At 40.4% G+C, this 14133-nt stretch overlaps 1 protein-coding gene across 12 annotated transcripts in view; it reads right to left on the bottom strand.

Moving 5' to 3' along the window:
• Positions 1 to 4744: 4744 nt before the first annotated feature.
• The window catches only part of DDX4 (DEAD-box helicase 4), a 27506-nt gene continuing 18117 nt past the window's right edge, over positions 4745 to 14133 (bottom strand). For all 12 annotated transcript variants that reach the window (XM_044446172.1, XM_044446176.1, XM_044446171.1 and 9 more), the window contains 7 exons: positions 11943 to 12072; positions 10933 to 11099; positions 9133 to 9278; positions 7365 to 7464; positions 6010 to 6280; positions 5811 to 5918; positions 4745 to 5172 (listed from right to left, as the gene is read on the bottom strand). In XM_044446172.1, the coding sequence (XP_044302107.1) occupies positions 5092 to 5172; positions 5811 to 5918; positions 6010 to 6280; positions 7365 to 7464; positions 9133 to 9278; positions 10933 to 11099; positions 11943 to 12072 (1003 nt within the window). In that variant the 3' untranslated portion in view covers positions 4745 to 5091. The remainder of the gene's footprint in view (positions 5173 to 5810; positions 5919 to 6009; positions 6281 to 7364; positions 7465 to 9132; positions 9279 to 10932; positions 11100 to 11942; positions 12073 to 14133) is intronic.

The following is a 14133-nucleotide window of genomic DNA, read 5'->3' as shown; positions in this document are numbered from 1 at the left end:
CACTGCACAGGCGCAGCACCCATATGTGTGATGCACAGAGGCTACGACAAAGAATTATACTGCTTCCAGCTGCATATTGGAATCACATTTTTGTTTTTTCAAAGATATGTGCAAATTAAAAAGAGGACAGTAGGAAGTGAGCTGTACTAGTCTCCCTCCTGTACTTGTTTGAAGGTTTGCAGGCATTGAAAAAATAGTACCACAGTCTATTCTGCCCCCAGTCTCTTATATTTATATACCACCTTTTTTCCTTTCAAAGAATTCAAGGTGGCTTACATAATTGACTCTCCAGTCCTTTTAGATGAAGTTTCCCAGCTGCTTTGTAAAGGAGCAATTCAAAAACTGTACCGCTCCAAAGGCCTGCACAATTTCTACTCCAGGTACTTTACGGTACCAAAAAGAGATGGTGGTCTATGCCTGATATTGGACTCATGTGGCGTTAATAAATACATCAAACCCAAAAAATTCAGAATGACCACACTCTATAATATCCTTCTGTTGCTCAAGAAAGAGAATTGGTTCACATCCTTAGACCTGAAAGACCCTTATTTCCACATAAGCATACATCCCGCTCACAGGTGTCTCCTCCAGTTCACTGTCGGTACTGACATATTTGAATACAATATACTCCCCCTTTGGTCTCGCCACTGCTCCAAGAGTTTTCACCAAGTGTATGGCTCCCATATGCACCCATATTCAGCTTCAGGGTATTCATATTTACCCTTACCTTGATGACTGGCTTATCATCCCCTTCTAGCCTCCATTGATGCAACCTGCTCCCTCCTTGACCAACTTGGACTATGCATTAATGTCGAAAAATCATGTCTCGTTCCTTCTCAGGTCATCAACTTCATTGGAGCCCATCTCAACTCGCTGCATACCTGAGCCTTTCTTCCTCACAACCTAAAGACAGACTACTTGCGTCTATCCAATGGATTACTGCCCAATGGACTGTTCCAGCATTATCCGTACAGAAACTGCTCAGACACATGGCATCTACAGTTTCTGTAGTACCAAACACCAGACTGCGGATGAGACCCTTACAACTGTGGTTCAACTGCACCTTCCATCCACAATGCAATCAAGCACACCGGCTACTTCAGCTGCCTCTCTCGGTTCTTCACACCCTGTCTTGGTGGACGATAGATACCAACCTTTCTTCTGGAGTCCCATTCCATCCACAGCAGCCAACTCTAACTCTCTGTACCAACACTTCCGTGACTGGTTGGGAAGCCCTCTGCGTGACCTTTCAGACACAGAGTGCCTGGCATGGCCATGCGACCACCAGACACATCAACTATCTGGAACAGCTGACGGTCTTCAAAGCTCTCCTTTCCTTTGAGAAAATCCTTTGGGACTGCACCGAACAGATTGCATCGGACAATATTGTGACTGTTCTACATAAACAAGCAAGGCAGTATGAGGTCAGCCCCCTTGGCTCGTCTCACTCTCTGCCTCAAGAACTGGTGCACTGCCTGCAGGATGTACTCCACTAACCATTCATCTTGCAAGGACCGACAATGAAGAAACTGATTCTCTCAGCAGACTCGTCGATGACACATGAGTGGGAACTAGACCATTAAGTCTGTCAGTGCCTTTTTCACCTCTGGGGACCACTGAACATAGATTTGTTTGCAACTCATGACAACTTTTTGCACAACGTACCTCTCCCGCATGGGCACCAACCCAAATTCAATTGGGAAGGCACTGAGATCCCTTGGATAACCAGATTCGTCTATGCCTTTCAACTGATACTGTTGATAACAAGGACACTAGCCAAAATCAGCCAAGTTGATGCTCGTGGGAATCTCATAACTCCCTGGTGGCCTCAACAGTCATGGTTCCCCATTCTTCTACATCTTTCCAACAACAGCTTTGCCTTCCTCAGATTCTACATCTGCTTACTCAACATCACAGCGCCATTCAACATCCAGATCGACACTCTCTCAACCTCACCACCTGGCTCGTTCATTGACTTTTTCTAGCCCATCAGTACTGACAGATTCATCAGATTTGACACATACGTCTCAGACATTGCTTTCTGCTACATTTCAACTCCCTGGTACAGTGTTGCCATCGGTACTGACACCTCTGTCGAATCCAACTTATCTTCACCCTGACATATAGTTCATTCTCCAATCTGCATTACAACTGACCACACGGCAATCGTATAGTGCTAAATGGAAGCACTTCACCTCATTTGCTACAGCTAACAACTTTGTGCCTCAGTCTGCTATTGAGAACATTTTACAATTTCTACTCTCATTACACCAGGGTGAAATTAACTCTATTAAGGTGTACATCGCAGCAATCTCACATCATCAGTGCTGCATTTTGGATTCCTCTGTATTCTCTCATTTCCTTGTCCGTCCCTTAAGAGGCCTACAAAATCTTCAACCACTGATCCGATCGGTAGTAAGGACACGGAGCCTGTTGTCCTTCAAGCTCTCTCTAAGCCTCCCTTTGAACCGCTAGCCACGACTGATCTATGCCTTGTCTCCTGGAAAATGGCTTTCCTAGTAGCTATTACTCCAGCTAGAAGAGGTAGTAAGATGTGCACTGTATATGTCAACCCATCATACATGAACTTTCACAAAGAGAAAGTTATTCTGTGCACCGTTCCGACCTTTTTTCCTGAGGTCATTTCCCCTTTTCATGTCAATTAAGATATCCTGCAGGCTTGCTTTCCTACACCTTCGACACTGATCAAATGCTCCTTGCATACACTGGATGTTTGACGATACTTAGCTTTCTATTGATCCCAAACTGAGTCCTTTAGGCAAACCAAACGCCTGTTCGTCAAATACTCAGCACACAAGGATGCTCCAGTTACCAAAGACTTTTGAAATGGATCATGGAGACAGGTGAACTGTCTTATCATCTCTCCAAATTGGACTTACCAGTTGTTCCTAAAGGACATTCTACAAGGGCTGTCGTGGCCACTTCTGCTCTCTGCCGGCATTCCCATGCACATTTGCAGGGCGGCTACATGGTTTACTCTGTGTACCTTCACAAGACACTACCGCCTAGATGTCAGGGCCAAACAAGACTGTTCTTTTGGCTGTGCAGTCCTTTCCTCTGTTCTTCAGTGACAACACCGTCCCGCCTCTGGGTGTGGTAAGCATACTAATTACCCATAATGTGTGATGCACAGAAGCCACAATGAAGGAAGGCAGGTTGCTTACCTGTAACTGTTCTTCGAATGGCCATCTGTGCATTCACACAACCCGCCCACCGGCCCCACTCTGTGTTCATGACTGGGCTTACTAAAATAGCCTTATATTTTATACATCTGATACAGATAGCTATATACACATGCCCACATGTGTAGGGCAAATGTCCTAGTGTTTCTGACAGCCAATTTCTGTCTTGATACTTTTTGTCAAATTCAATTTTACTTATCTCCACCTGGGGGCAAACAGGCAGTCTTCAGTAGGCTAGGGAAATGGCGGGCACTCCACCCATTCATACTACGGGGAGGAAGGTGCAGGGTTCCTGCCAAAAACTGTTAAATCCTTCCAGCAACAGGCACAGCGCAGGTGCAGCATCCATAATGTGTGATACACAGAAGTAAGGTTTGTTATTACTAGCCATCTAAGGTAAATTTGTTGACGATCAAAGGGATCCTGGAAGGTGTTACCAATAGAAATGCTGTTACAGAAGAACCAAATGCTAAAGCATTCGAACTGTGCTCTTTAATTTTAAAGCTAAGCATTCTTTACTCTTGGAACCAGACAGCATTTTAAAAACCCTAATGTTTTCTATATAATGGACTGAATTGGATGTCTATCCAACAAAAATAACTGATATGGATTTTCAATCTGCCTAAGGAGACACTCCAGCACACTTAATTTCTGATGACTAACAATTAAAATCAAATTAGGGTATTGGAAATTTAACACATTATAAACTGAAATACAATTTATTATCCATAAAGGTTAAGTCAAACATTGAGAATATTTTAGTTAACTCTACTAAAGAGATGCTATATAGAATATGGAATGCTGCTTAACTTGGAAGAGGCACTGTTCCATTTCTAAAATACTACATAGGGTGAAAGAGCTTCAATTAACGCATCAAAATATCTAGAATTCCAACATTTTATAGCAATTTGGCAAATGCTTAGAATTAATGGATATGCACAATATTTATCTAGCTGAAAAGTTTTGTCTATACTTGTAAGAAGTATTTTGAGAAAATTAACAAAGATGAAGTACTGGCTTGTAAATTAACAGAATAATACGAATGAAAATTAGTTCCAGTATCTGATTGCGTAAATTGTATGGATTTATTCAAGTCTAAAACCCCCAATTTTGGATATCCTAATTATTTTGGACATTCAATGCTATAATGAACAGGGTAGACCACAATTAAATATTCTGATAACCATACACATGTATGAAGTGATTAATTCCTTGAAACATCTTCCACCAACCCAACTGATGGAGTAGCTCAGGCAATTTAAGCTGCTAAAGGAACTTTGGGTACAATCTCAACAAGTTCTGAGAAAGCAGCAGAAAAAAGACCAGAGCATACAAGTTCTTTGCTGTGTGTTTGTTGTAGAATGAGCCATTAGTTGCTTCTGGTAAGTAATTAATCAGAATGAAAGCCTACATTTGAGATCATGGATCGTTGCCGTCATATGCACTATGCTTGGGGTAAAGTCTCAGTGACATTAATTATAATTCTGAGATTTTGCCAGGATTGTGCTCAACATACACACACACACACAACACAGAAGACATAAGCCTAAATTTTTATTAAGCATTTTTACAACAATTTTCAACAGCTCTTTTTAACAAAAAGTTGTTACTTCACAACAATTAAACATAAAGGTTAGCAATTATAACTTGTGTGTATTTAGGCTACCCATCTTCCTTCAACCTGAGGGCAGCAATAATATCAACAGTTCCTTAAACATTTTTAAAGTTACAAACCTAAGCACATTTACTTGGAAATAAGTCTCACTGAAATCACAAGGATGGAAGTAAACATGTTTAGGATCCTGCCAGTTTCCCCAATAGTTTTTTTTCCTGTTTGGAAGATTTAGGATGTTAAATTAGGCACCTTGTTCCATGATAGAAGGCAGTTTTAATCCCATGACTCATCAGCTGTGCTTATATTTGATACTGCAAATCCTCCACTGTGCTGATTCTCTTTGCCACGGAAAACCTATACAAACCAGAGTTGAGCAGATTTAATTAGAACATGCATATATTGTAATAATGCCAAGTGACTGCAACAAATCATTCCTAACCTCACACTGTACTTCAGAGTCAGGAGTGTCTGAAAAAGGGGTGTGGTTCAAGAAAAGGCAGTAGAACCAACTCCAAGGATGTGACACTCACATTTCTAGAATAAAATTCTCCTCCCCTTACAGAACTAGACAATCCTTCAGTATTTGCAACATGCTTCAAAGTTGGGATATAATTCAGTCTTTAACAAGACATCTACATAAGACAACATCTCCATGAATCAAAGTAGGTTTTGTGATCAGGTTGATAATGAGAATCAGCCTATTTTATTGTTTACGAAGGAAAAATATGGTGTCAGTGAGGTCAAAATTACATTAATACTGGCCCATGTAGAGTATGTCAATTTCTAAAGCATAAAGCAAGTACTGGTTTTTGTAGAAGCTGTCCTAGATATGACAGGTCTTGACTTAATAATTTCAGTAGTACCCATGTACTTTCCCCTATGCTGGTTCTTAGCATTCCAGACTGTTTTACAAGACAAAGGCATCCTGCACAATTATTGTCTAGTAACCAAGTGCATGTACATCACCACCAGTAATTCTAAGTAAATTTTACCATCCGCGAATCAACAGATGCAAATGTATTTCCCCTTGGACTGCTAAAGCCAATTCCACCAGCACTACAAGCAATTTCTTCTAGCCATGCTGGTACTTCTTGTTGAGCCTTGAGAAGAAAAAAAGATTGCATCATAAATATTTCATGTTCCTGCTCTCAATTTAATAAAAAGCAGAAATCTGAAATATAAACAACTTACATCTGCAAGCACTTTGACTAGAGGTTGTGCAATAGGACCATCTGAATAAGGATCAAAGAAAGAAATAGCTTTTCCTATATTACCACAACGCCCAGTTCGTCCAATTCTATGAACATAGTCATCAATCGTGGAAGGTAAATCAAAATTTATAACATGCTGAACATTTTCAATATCCAGTCCTCTTGCTGCTACTGATGTAGCAACAAGGACAGGGCATTTTCCAGATCGAAAACAGTGAAGAGCTTCTTCTCGTTCTCTCTGTTCCCGATCACTTGTAAAGAGAGAAAGAATTTATTCTACTTTCGATTAAGACAGCAACTTTAACACACAAGCACAGAAGCCACATTTTGGAAAAAGAACAATTTTCTAATGCACACTTGTCATGTTCAAAGGATACTGAACTTTGTGCAGGTATTTAGATTGTTTTAAGTCTACGTCACCTCTTGAACATTCATATATGCATTCTGTGTATTCTGGGTCAAAGATGACAGTAGTCAGAACAGATTACATATAATTTGTGTCATGTTACAAGCATTATACCTTAATACATAGGAAAAATATTGCAACTTTTGTGCTCTACTATGCAGAATAAACTTGTCTCAAATAGCTGTGCATTTCTCTAGAGCAGCAACTGTTGTGAAGAAATAAAGTACATAACCCCACCTAAACAGATTCTGCCAGTTTTAAGACCATTTCAGAAGACACATTAAGATGTATGTCATCTTTTAGAATACAAGTGCTATAAAGTTTCCAAAATTACAAGTAGTTGAGAAACAAAACAAAATGTTAGCTATCAAGTAAAATACTTATACACTAGCAATTATATTTAGTATGCAAGAGACAGGTCCAGAAATAATGGTTCATCTTCAAACCAATGGCACTCAGCACAATCCCTGCACCTTTTCTAAGACAATGCCATTTAATATCATTGTCAGATTCAGATCCTGTAAGGTTTTGTGACTGGAAAGCGACATTATAAATAAATTGTCCAGGCACAAATACATTTATGCTCCTTTTGGTCAAAGATGGTCCACCAGGAAACTGGTGAAAATGCTGTGAGATGAGCTTTCGCAATATGGCAGTTTTATATTGGAACTACAACTGTAATTTCAAGTGTTTGTCTGTGCAGTTACACAGATAGGCTCTGTGGTGAAAATAAGAAATGAACTCGCAGGAAACAGTCAAGGTCCAGCAGACTACACAGAATTGTTATATGGCCCCTTGCTTTCCTGAGTGTTGACCCATTTTAGGGATATCTGCTGCACATCTATCTGGAGGAAATGCTTTAAAAATACTATGCTGAGAAGACATTAAGTTATGATGAGTATTATATGAATTATGACATACATGCTTACCCATGAATACTTGTTGTTGCTATGTTTTCTTGGCAAAGAAAGGTTGCAAGGAAGTCAGCTTTTTTCTTAGTTTCCACAAACACCATGGTCCGTTTATCACCTGTAAGAAAGCAGGATTCAACAGATACCTATCTCTTAACATAATAGATTAGTTGACTATCCAACTAAAACAAAAAGCCAATTTTTTGCCATGCAATGCTGATGCCCAACATTTCATTCCTGGTACTAAGTAGATATATTTAGATGATTAAAATAAAAGTGCAGTAATACAAAATAATGCCACATCTTCTGTCAGCTATGCAGACAGATAATGACTGGCTGAGGAATCAGAGATGACATTTAAGTGATGTGAAACCCCAAAACAGATTAAACATTTTAAAATTACAGCCCTCAACTAAGGATATGTATTTTATGATTCCAAACTCATGACATTTCATACAGTTTCAGACTTAATGTTATAGAAAATTATACAATAATTTAATCCAAATATTTTTTTTAAAAAAATATGAGAGAATACAACATTTTAAACCTTTAGGCACAATTTCATACTAGACCAAAGTAGTTATCAACAAACAGGTTATCCTAAAATTCTAGTGATCTTAATTTTAGACTGGCCTCCTGAGAGCTTTGCAGGCATTTAATCTTTTGTAATGAAAACCAGTTGATGATTAATTATCAAAAAACTAAGATTATAGCTTTTGGGAAAGACATACAAGCAGGGTCTGGAGTAACAATGGGCATAGGGTAGAGCAAGTAATGCGTTTTATGTAAGTAGGGGTATTGTTGCAATCCTCAGGAGCAAAGAATGCCCATCATGAATATGTGGCCATCCTGGCCCAAAGCTTGGCTCAGGCTATATTAAGATTCTTCCGTACCAATGGCAGCAGTATATTCTTGTTGCCCAGGCCAAAATACTACCTCGACTTCTCTACAAGACACTTTAGGTCCAATATCCTTTAACTTTGCCCCGTTAGAAAAAGTTCAATCAAAATTTATAAGTGCAATTTTTCATACGCCCAGCTGTGTCTCTAATGCTGGTATGCACTTAGAATCTGGTCTGATCAAAACAGAGGCTAGGGTAAGCCTCTCCTCTATTAGCTTTTGGCTTAGATTAACCTATTGCACCCAAGGACTAACTTCTTTAATATTTCGGAACTGTTTTCGATTGTCCTGGCTAACTGCAGTTCATCAAAAACATCTCTAGGACTCTCACCAGACTTTTTTTTAGTAATGGGACTGGATCAGGTAAACAGAATGTTAGATACTGAGCAGCAATGTGATATTCGGAGAGTACCAGATTTTTTGGCACTGAAAAATACCAAATTTATTGTTGCCATGGCACCTTACGTATTGTTCTTGGAGTCTCTCACTCTTCGAAGGGCCTTATCTCTAGCAAGATGGCGAGTATTCCCCTCTGTGGTCTTGGAGGGGAAATGTTGTATAACTCCAATGGTGGAGAGGGTTTGCCCTTATGGTGCTGGAGAGGCACCAATTGTTTCAATTGAAACAACTGAACATGTTATCTTAACCTATAGTTTAACCTATAGTGTTGGAACAGTTAGAATATTTTAACCTATAGTGTTATTTGTAAATTGTTCATTAAGAAATAGCTAGTCACTGACTGTAATAAATTGCTCATGCTGTTGACTAGCCACCTGATAGCTTTTTATTTCTAATATATTTCCCTAGTTTCAGAATGCCTGGCTTCCAAATGTGGCTAACAAAAGCCTACACACATTATATCTAGCTGTTCCAAGGAGTTGATTACCTATTCCACTAAGGAGTTCAACAAGCTTGTTTCTCTTGTCATACTGATTCACTTGAAGTACTGTCTGCTGGACATCACTGCAAGCTCCACCCACTTGTCCAACGACAACGAATAAGTAATCTGACTTCAAAAATTCTCCAGCCAGCCTTTAAAATGAATAAAATAAAGCCATTTCTGAGTTAGCTCAAGAGGGAAAAGTCAGACAATTAAGGCATACAGCATAGAAGTATTTAATAAGAAATTAACTGCCAAGACACAGCAGCAGGCTAATTCTATGAACACATGAATGGCTAGTTTAACATTATCAGCTTTATTCAAAGTTATGCCCTCATATTAAATTGCATCTTTCAAGAGTTTTCTAAAAGGCCAGATTTAACTTTCAGCCTTTGATTGTGTGGATCACAACAAACCGTGGGAAGTTCTTAAAGATATGGGAGTGCCAGACCATCTTATTCGTCTCTTAAGAAACCTGTATGTGGGTCAAGAGGCAACAGTGAGAACTAGACACCGAACAACTGGTTGGGTTCAAAACTGGGAAAGGAGTACAGCAAGGCTGTATATTGTCACCCTGTGTATTTAACTTATATGCACAGTACATCATGAGAAAGGCTGGGCTAGATGAATCGCAAGTCGGAATTAAGATTGCTGGGAGAAATGTCAACAACTTCAGATATGAGACGATACCACTCTAATGGCAGAAAGTAAAGAGGAACTAAAGAGCTTCTTGATGCAGGTGAAAGGGGAGAGTGCAAAAGTTGGCTTGAAACTCAACATTAAGAAAACTAAGATCATGGCAACCGGTCCTATCACTTCCTGACAAACAGATGGGGAAGAGATGGAAGCAGTGAACAATTTTATTTTCTTGGGTTCCAAAATCACCGCAGATGGTGACTACAGCCAAGAAATTAAAAGACGCTTGCTCCTTAAGAGGAAAGCTATGGCAAATCTAGACAACATACTAAAAAAGCTGAGACATCACCCTGCCAACAAAAGTTCATATAGTCAAAGCTATGGCTTTCCCAGCTGCAATGTATGGCTGTGACGCTAAGTTGGACCAAAAAGCAAGCTGAGCACCAAAGAATTGACGCTTTTGAATTGAGGTACTGGAGAAGACTCCTGGCAGTCCCTTGGACTGCAAAGAGATTAAATCAGTCAATCTTAAAGGAAATCAACCCTGACTGTTCTTTAGAAGGACTGATACTGAAGCTGAAGTTCAAATACTTTGGCCACTTAATGAAAAGGAAGGTCTCACTGGTAAAGACCCTGATGCTGGGAATGATTGAAGGCAAAAGAAGGGGAGGGCAGAGGATGAGGTGGCTGGATGGGGTCACTGGGGAGGTGGATATGGACTCCGGGGGATGGTGGAAGACAGGAGAACCCGGAGGAATGTTCTCCATGGTGTCACGATGAGTCGGACACAACTTTGCGACTGAACAACACACTTGTCCCAATTATGAGCAACTTAAATAACTTGGTGCATGGCAAACACAGAATGCATGCACAGAATGACATGGCATATTAATTAAAAAAAGTTTTGAATTTAAATTGATTTCAAGGTTTTAAAATTTGTAACCATCCTGTGACCAAATCATATTAATCTGTTTACTTGATGGAAAGAATGACCATTCATATAAAGAATAATCTGAAAAAACAAAGGCTATCCACATAAAAGTAGTATGCCAATCTTTAAAAAAACAAAACAAAGCAAAACACTTCTGCTGGAAAACTCTCAATATGATTAGGTAATCCAAAGTTTAAGATTCATAATCCATGTTTTTAAAAGCAGTCACATATACAGACCTCTGGATTTCTTCAGGGAATGTAGCACTAAACATTAGTGTTTGACGTTTGTCCTTTGGTGGCATGCCTGGACATGAAATCAACTTCTTCATTTCAGGACCAAATCCCATATCTAGCATACGGTCAGCTTCATCTAACACTAAATATTTTAGCTTATTCAGCCCAATCTGAAGGGGTTTAGAGGAACAAGTTAGTCCAAAAATAAAGGGAACATTTCCTTTGTTACAGGTTAGCAGTAAGAACTAGAGTAGTATTCCTTAAAGCCCTTATTCAAATGTTTTACACTTCATTACCAACATCCGGATACTCTTAACTTCACACAAACATGTATCAGCAGCAACTAATAATAAACTTCTACCACTTGATTACCACCTATCAGTAACAGTAGGTTTGAGATATTTCAGCCTGCCATTTATGGACAGGAAGTGAGCCACTTTACACTAAGAGCAGCGATTATGCTTATTACAGTTAGATCAACATTACCTAGGCATAGGAAAAAATAGCTGTGCCACTAGCTCTTATTCTTGTGCATTTACTCATTTGAAGGCCACAGGGAGTGACACTTGCTCCAGTCTACAATTCAGATGCTTATATCTTTCCTTCTTCTCTCAAATCTGTCATACTCCAGGACTATATCACACAGGCCTTTGGCAGCCATTGTGCCATATTCATAAAGTATCACCTCTAAGATTTTGGGCACTGGGGCTGGGAAAGACCCCCCCCCCCCGAAGAACCATCGCCAGAGAAGATGATAGATCACTGGTCTGCTCTAACTTAAGTCAGTTCTATATATTAAACTGCAGCAGTATGCTCTGGTAACTAGAACAAAGAGCATTTACTCCCTGCCCTAACAATTGTGAATCTGTTCATGCTGGGTTGAATTATTCCACTGAAGGTCAACCTTGACAAAAGACCTTGCTTTGCACAAATGTCTGGCTGCTTTAAATGAAGCATTTAAGCCTCTTCTAATTTTAAATACATAGCACTTAAGAAATATACATATCTCCTACCTTTTCTCTGCCTATGATATCCAACAGCCTTCCTGGTGTAGCACACAATATATTACAACCTTGCATTATCTGATGTATTGTATGGCCCATCTGTATGCCTCCATAAATCACAACTGGCCTTATACAAGTTCTAGTCAACAAGAAAATATACATTACATTTCTCATAATGTAAACAATAAACAGTGAATGTATCTCCATGTATCAACATCATTACTTATACACTGACTTAACAGCAAATCCTTAAAAAAACTGCATTACCTTGTTTTTGTTTAAAATAATTTAAGTGATAGCGAAATGGCAATCTATCTGCAGTACTACAGATGCAGTCCAGTTATCCAATATTAGCAGCGTGCCCTATATACACCTTAATAGGGCCTGAATCCTTGTATTAATCAAAGCTTACTGAAATTCATGTAGCTTGATGGACTGAATCCTAAGTTATGTGGTGGTCACATTTTAACTCTCCTGTAATTATGCAATCTAATTAGAAGGTATGTTTATTGTACACAGCTGCAGCTACAGAGGAACAATTTATGGGTCATGCAAACATCTACAGAATTTATTCCTACTGGAGGTCGTATCTGACTAATGTATTCCTTGTTTTTCCAATCTGATCTATTGAAGGTGTGATTCTTCAAAAGTTCATGTCTGTTACTGCCTTCTGTGTATCATGCAGCTATTGCAGCATTATGCAGGGCTTTGGCAACACAAGCCTAGAATCCCTTTTCAGGTCCTGCCATATGACTTCACCTCCTTTCTCCAATCACCATACTGGTGGTTTCCCCTGGCTTTTGCACCTTTCTCTTTCTATGCACTGGTATATTTGGTTTTTGGCTGACCTTTTTTTGCCTTCTCCCCTATCTCATTTACCTCTGGACCTGCCCAGTACAGTAATGTTGCCTGAAATTGAATTGTGACCTAGAATTCAACGTTTTCCACTCCTGTGCTATACAATGGAAAGGCTCAAAATAGAGATCTAGTGAAGCTAGATAGGCAAGGGAGGCTGACAGCCACACAACACAGCTTCCGCAAAAACAGGTCCTGCCAGACAAACCTTATGGAATTCTATGACAAGGTTTCGAGATGGCTAGATGGAGGGGATGCAGTGAATTTGGTTTACCTGAATTTCAGCAAGGCCTTTGACAAAGTGCCCCATGATATCCTGGTGGAGAAACTGAGGAGTTTTGGGATACACCAAAGCACTGTCCAGTGGATTAGGGCATGATTGATTGACCGAAAGCAGAGGGTAACCATTAGTGGGGAATCATCGGGATGGCAGCCAGTGACAAGCGGGGTCCCCCAGGGCTCTGTCCTGGGGCCGATCCTGTTTAATCTTTTCATAAATGACATGGAAAAAGGGGTCAACAGTCTGCTGATCAAATTCGCAGACAATACTAAAACTGGAGCAGTGGCCACAACTGAGGAGCAGGTACTCCAGATCCAAAAGGGTCTGGACAGACTATGGAAGTGGGCAGGAGACAACAGGATGGTGTTCAATGTGGGTAAGTGCAAAGTCTTGCACTTGGGGCATAGGAATAGGTGTCATAAGTACAGGTTAGGTGACAAGTGGCTGGAGAGCAGCACTTGTGAAAGGGACCTCGGGGTACTGGTTGACTGCAGGCTAAACATGAGTCAACAGTGTGATGGGGTGGTCAAGAGGGCGGATGCCACTTGGTTGCATAGCCAGAAGTGTGGCTTCTAGATCAAGAGAGGTATTACTACCACTCTATATGACTCTGGTGTGCCTGCAACTGGAGTATTGTGCTCAGTTTTGGGCCCCTCTTTACAGAAAGGATATAGCCAGGTTAGAGTCAGTGCAGCATAGGGCCACAAGGTTGGTGGCCGGTTTGCAGGGGATGGGGTATGAGGCGAGACTGAGGGAACTGGGTCTCTTCAGCCTGAAGAAAAGGAGACTCGGAGGGAATATGTTGGCAACATACAGGTATGTGAGGGGATGTCACATGGAGATGGGTAGAGACCTGTTCTCCCCTGCAGAGGAAGGCAGGACACGCTCCAACGGAGCAAAGCTCAGGGAACGCAGGTTCCATTTAGATGCCGGGAAGCACTTCCTGATAGTTAGGACCCCGAGGGTGTGGAATGGGCTTCCACAAGAGGTCGTTGAGGCCCCATTGGTGAGGGTGTTCAAAGATAGGCTGGACATGCACATGGTGGGCATGTCGTGAGCGGAGCT

Source organism: Varanus komodoensis, unplaced genomic scaffold (assembly GCF_004798865.1).
Source record: "Varanus komodoensis strain SLA01 unplaced genomic scaffold, ASM479886v1 scaffold5, whole genome shotgun sequence".
Lineage (NCBI taxonomy): Eukaryota > Metazoa > Chordata > Lepidosauria > Squamata > Varanidae > Varanus > Varanus komodoensis.
The sequence above is the reverse complement of the archived record's forward strand: the minus strand, read 5'-3'. Positions and strand labels throughout refer to the sequence as shown.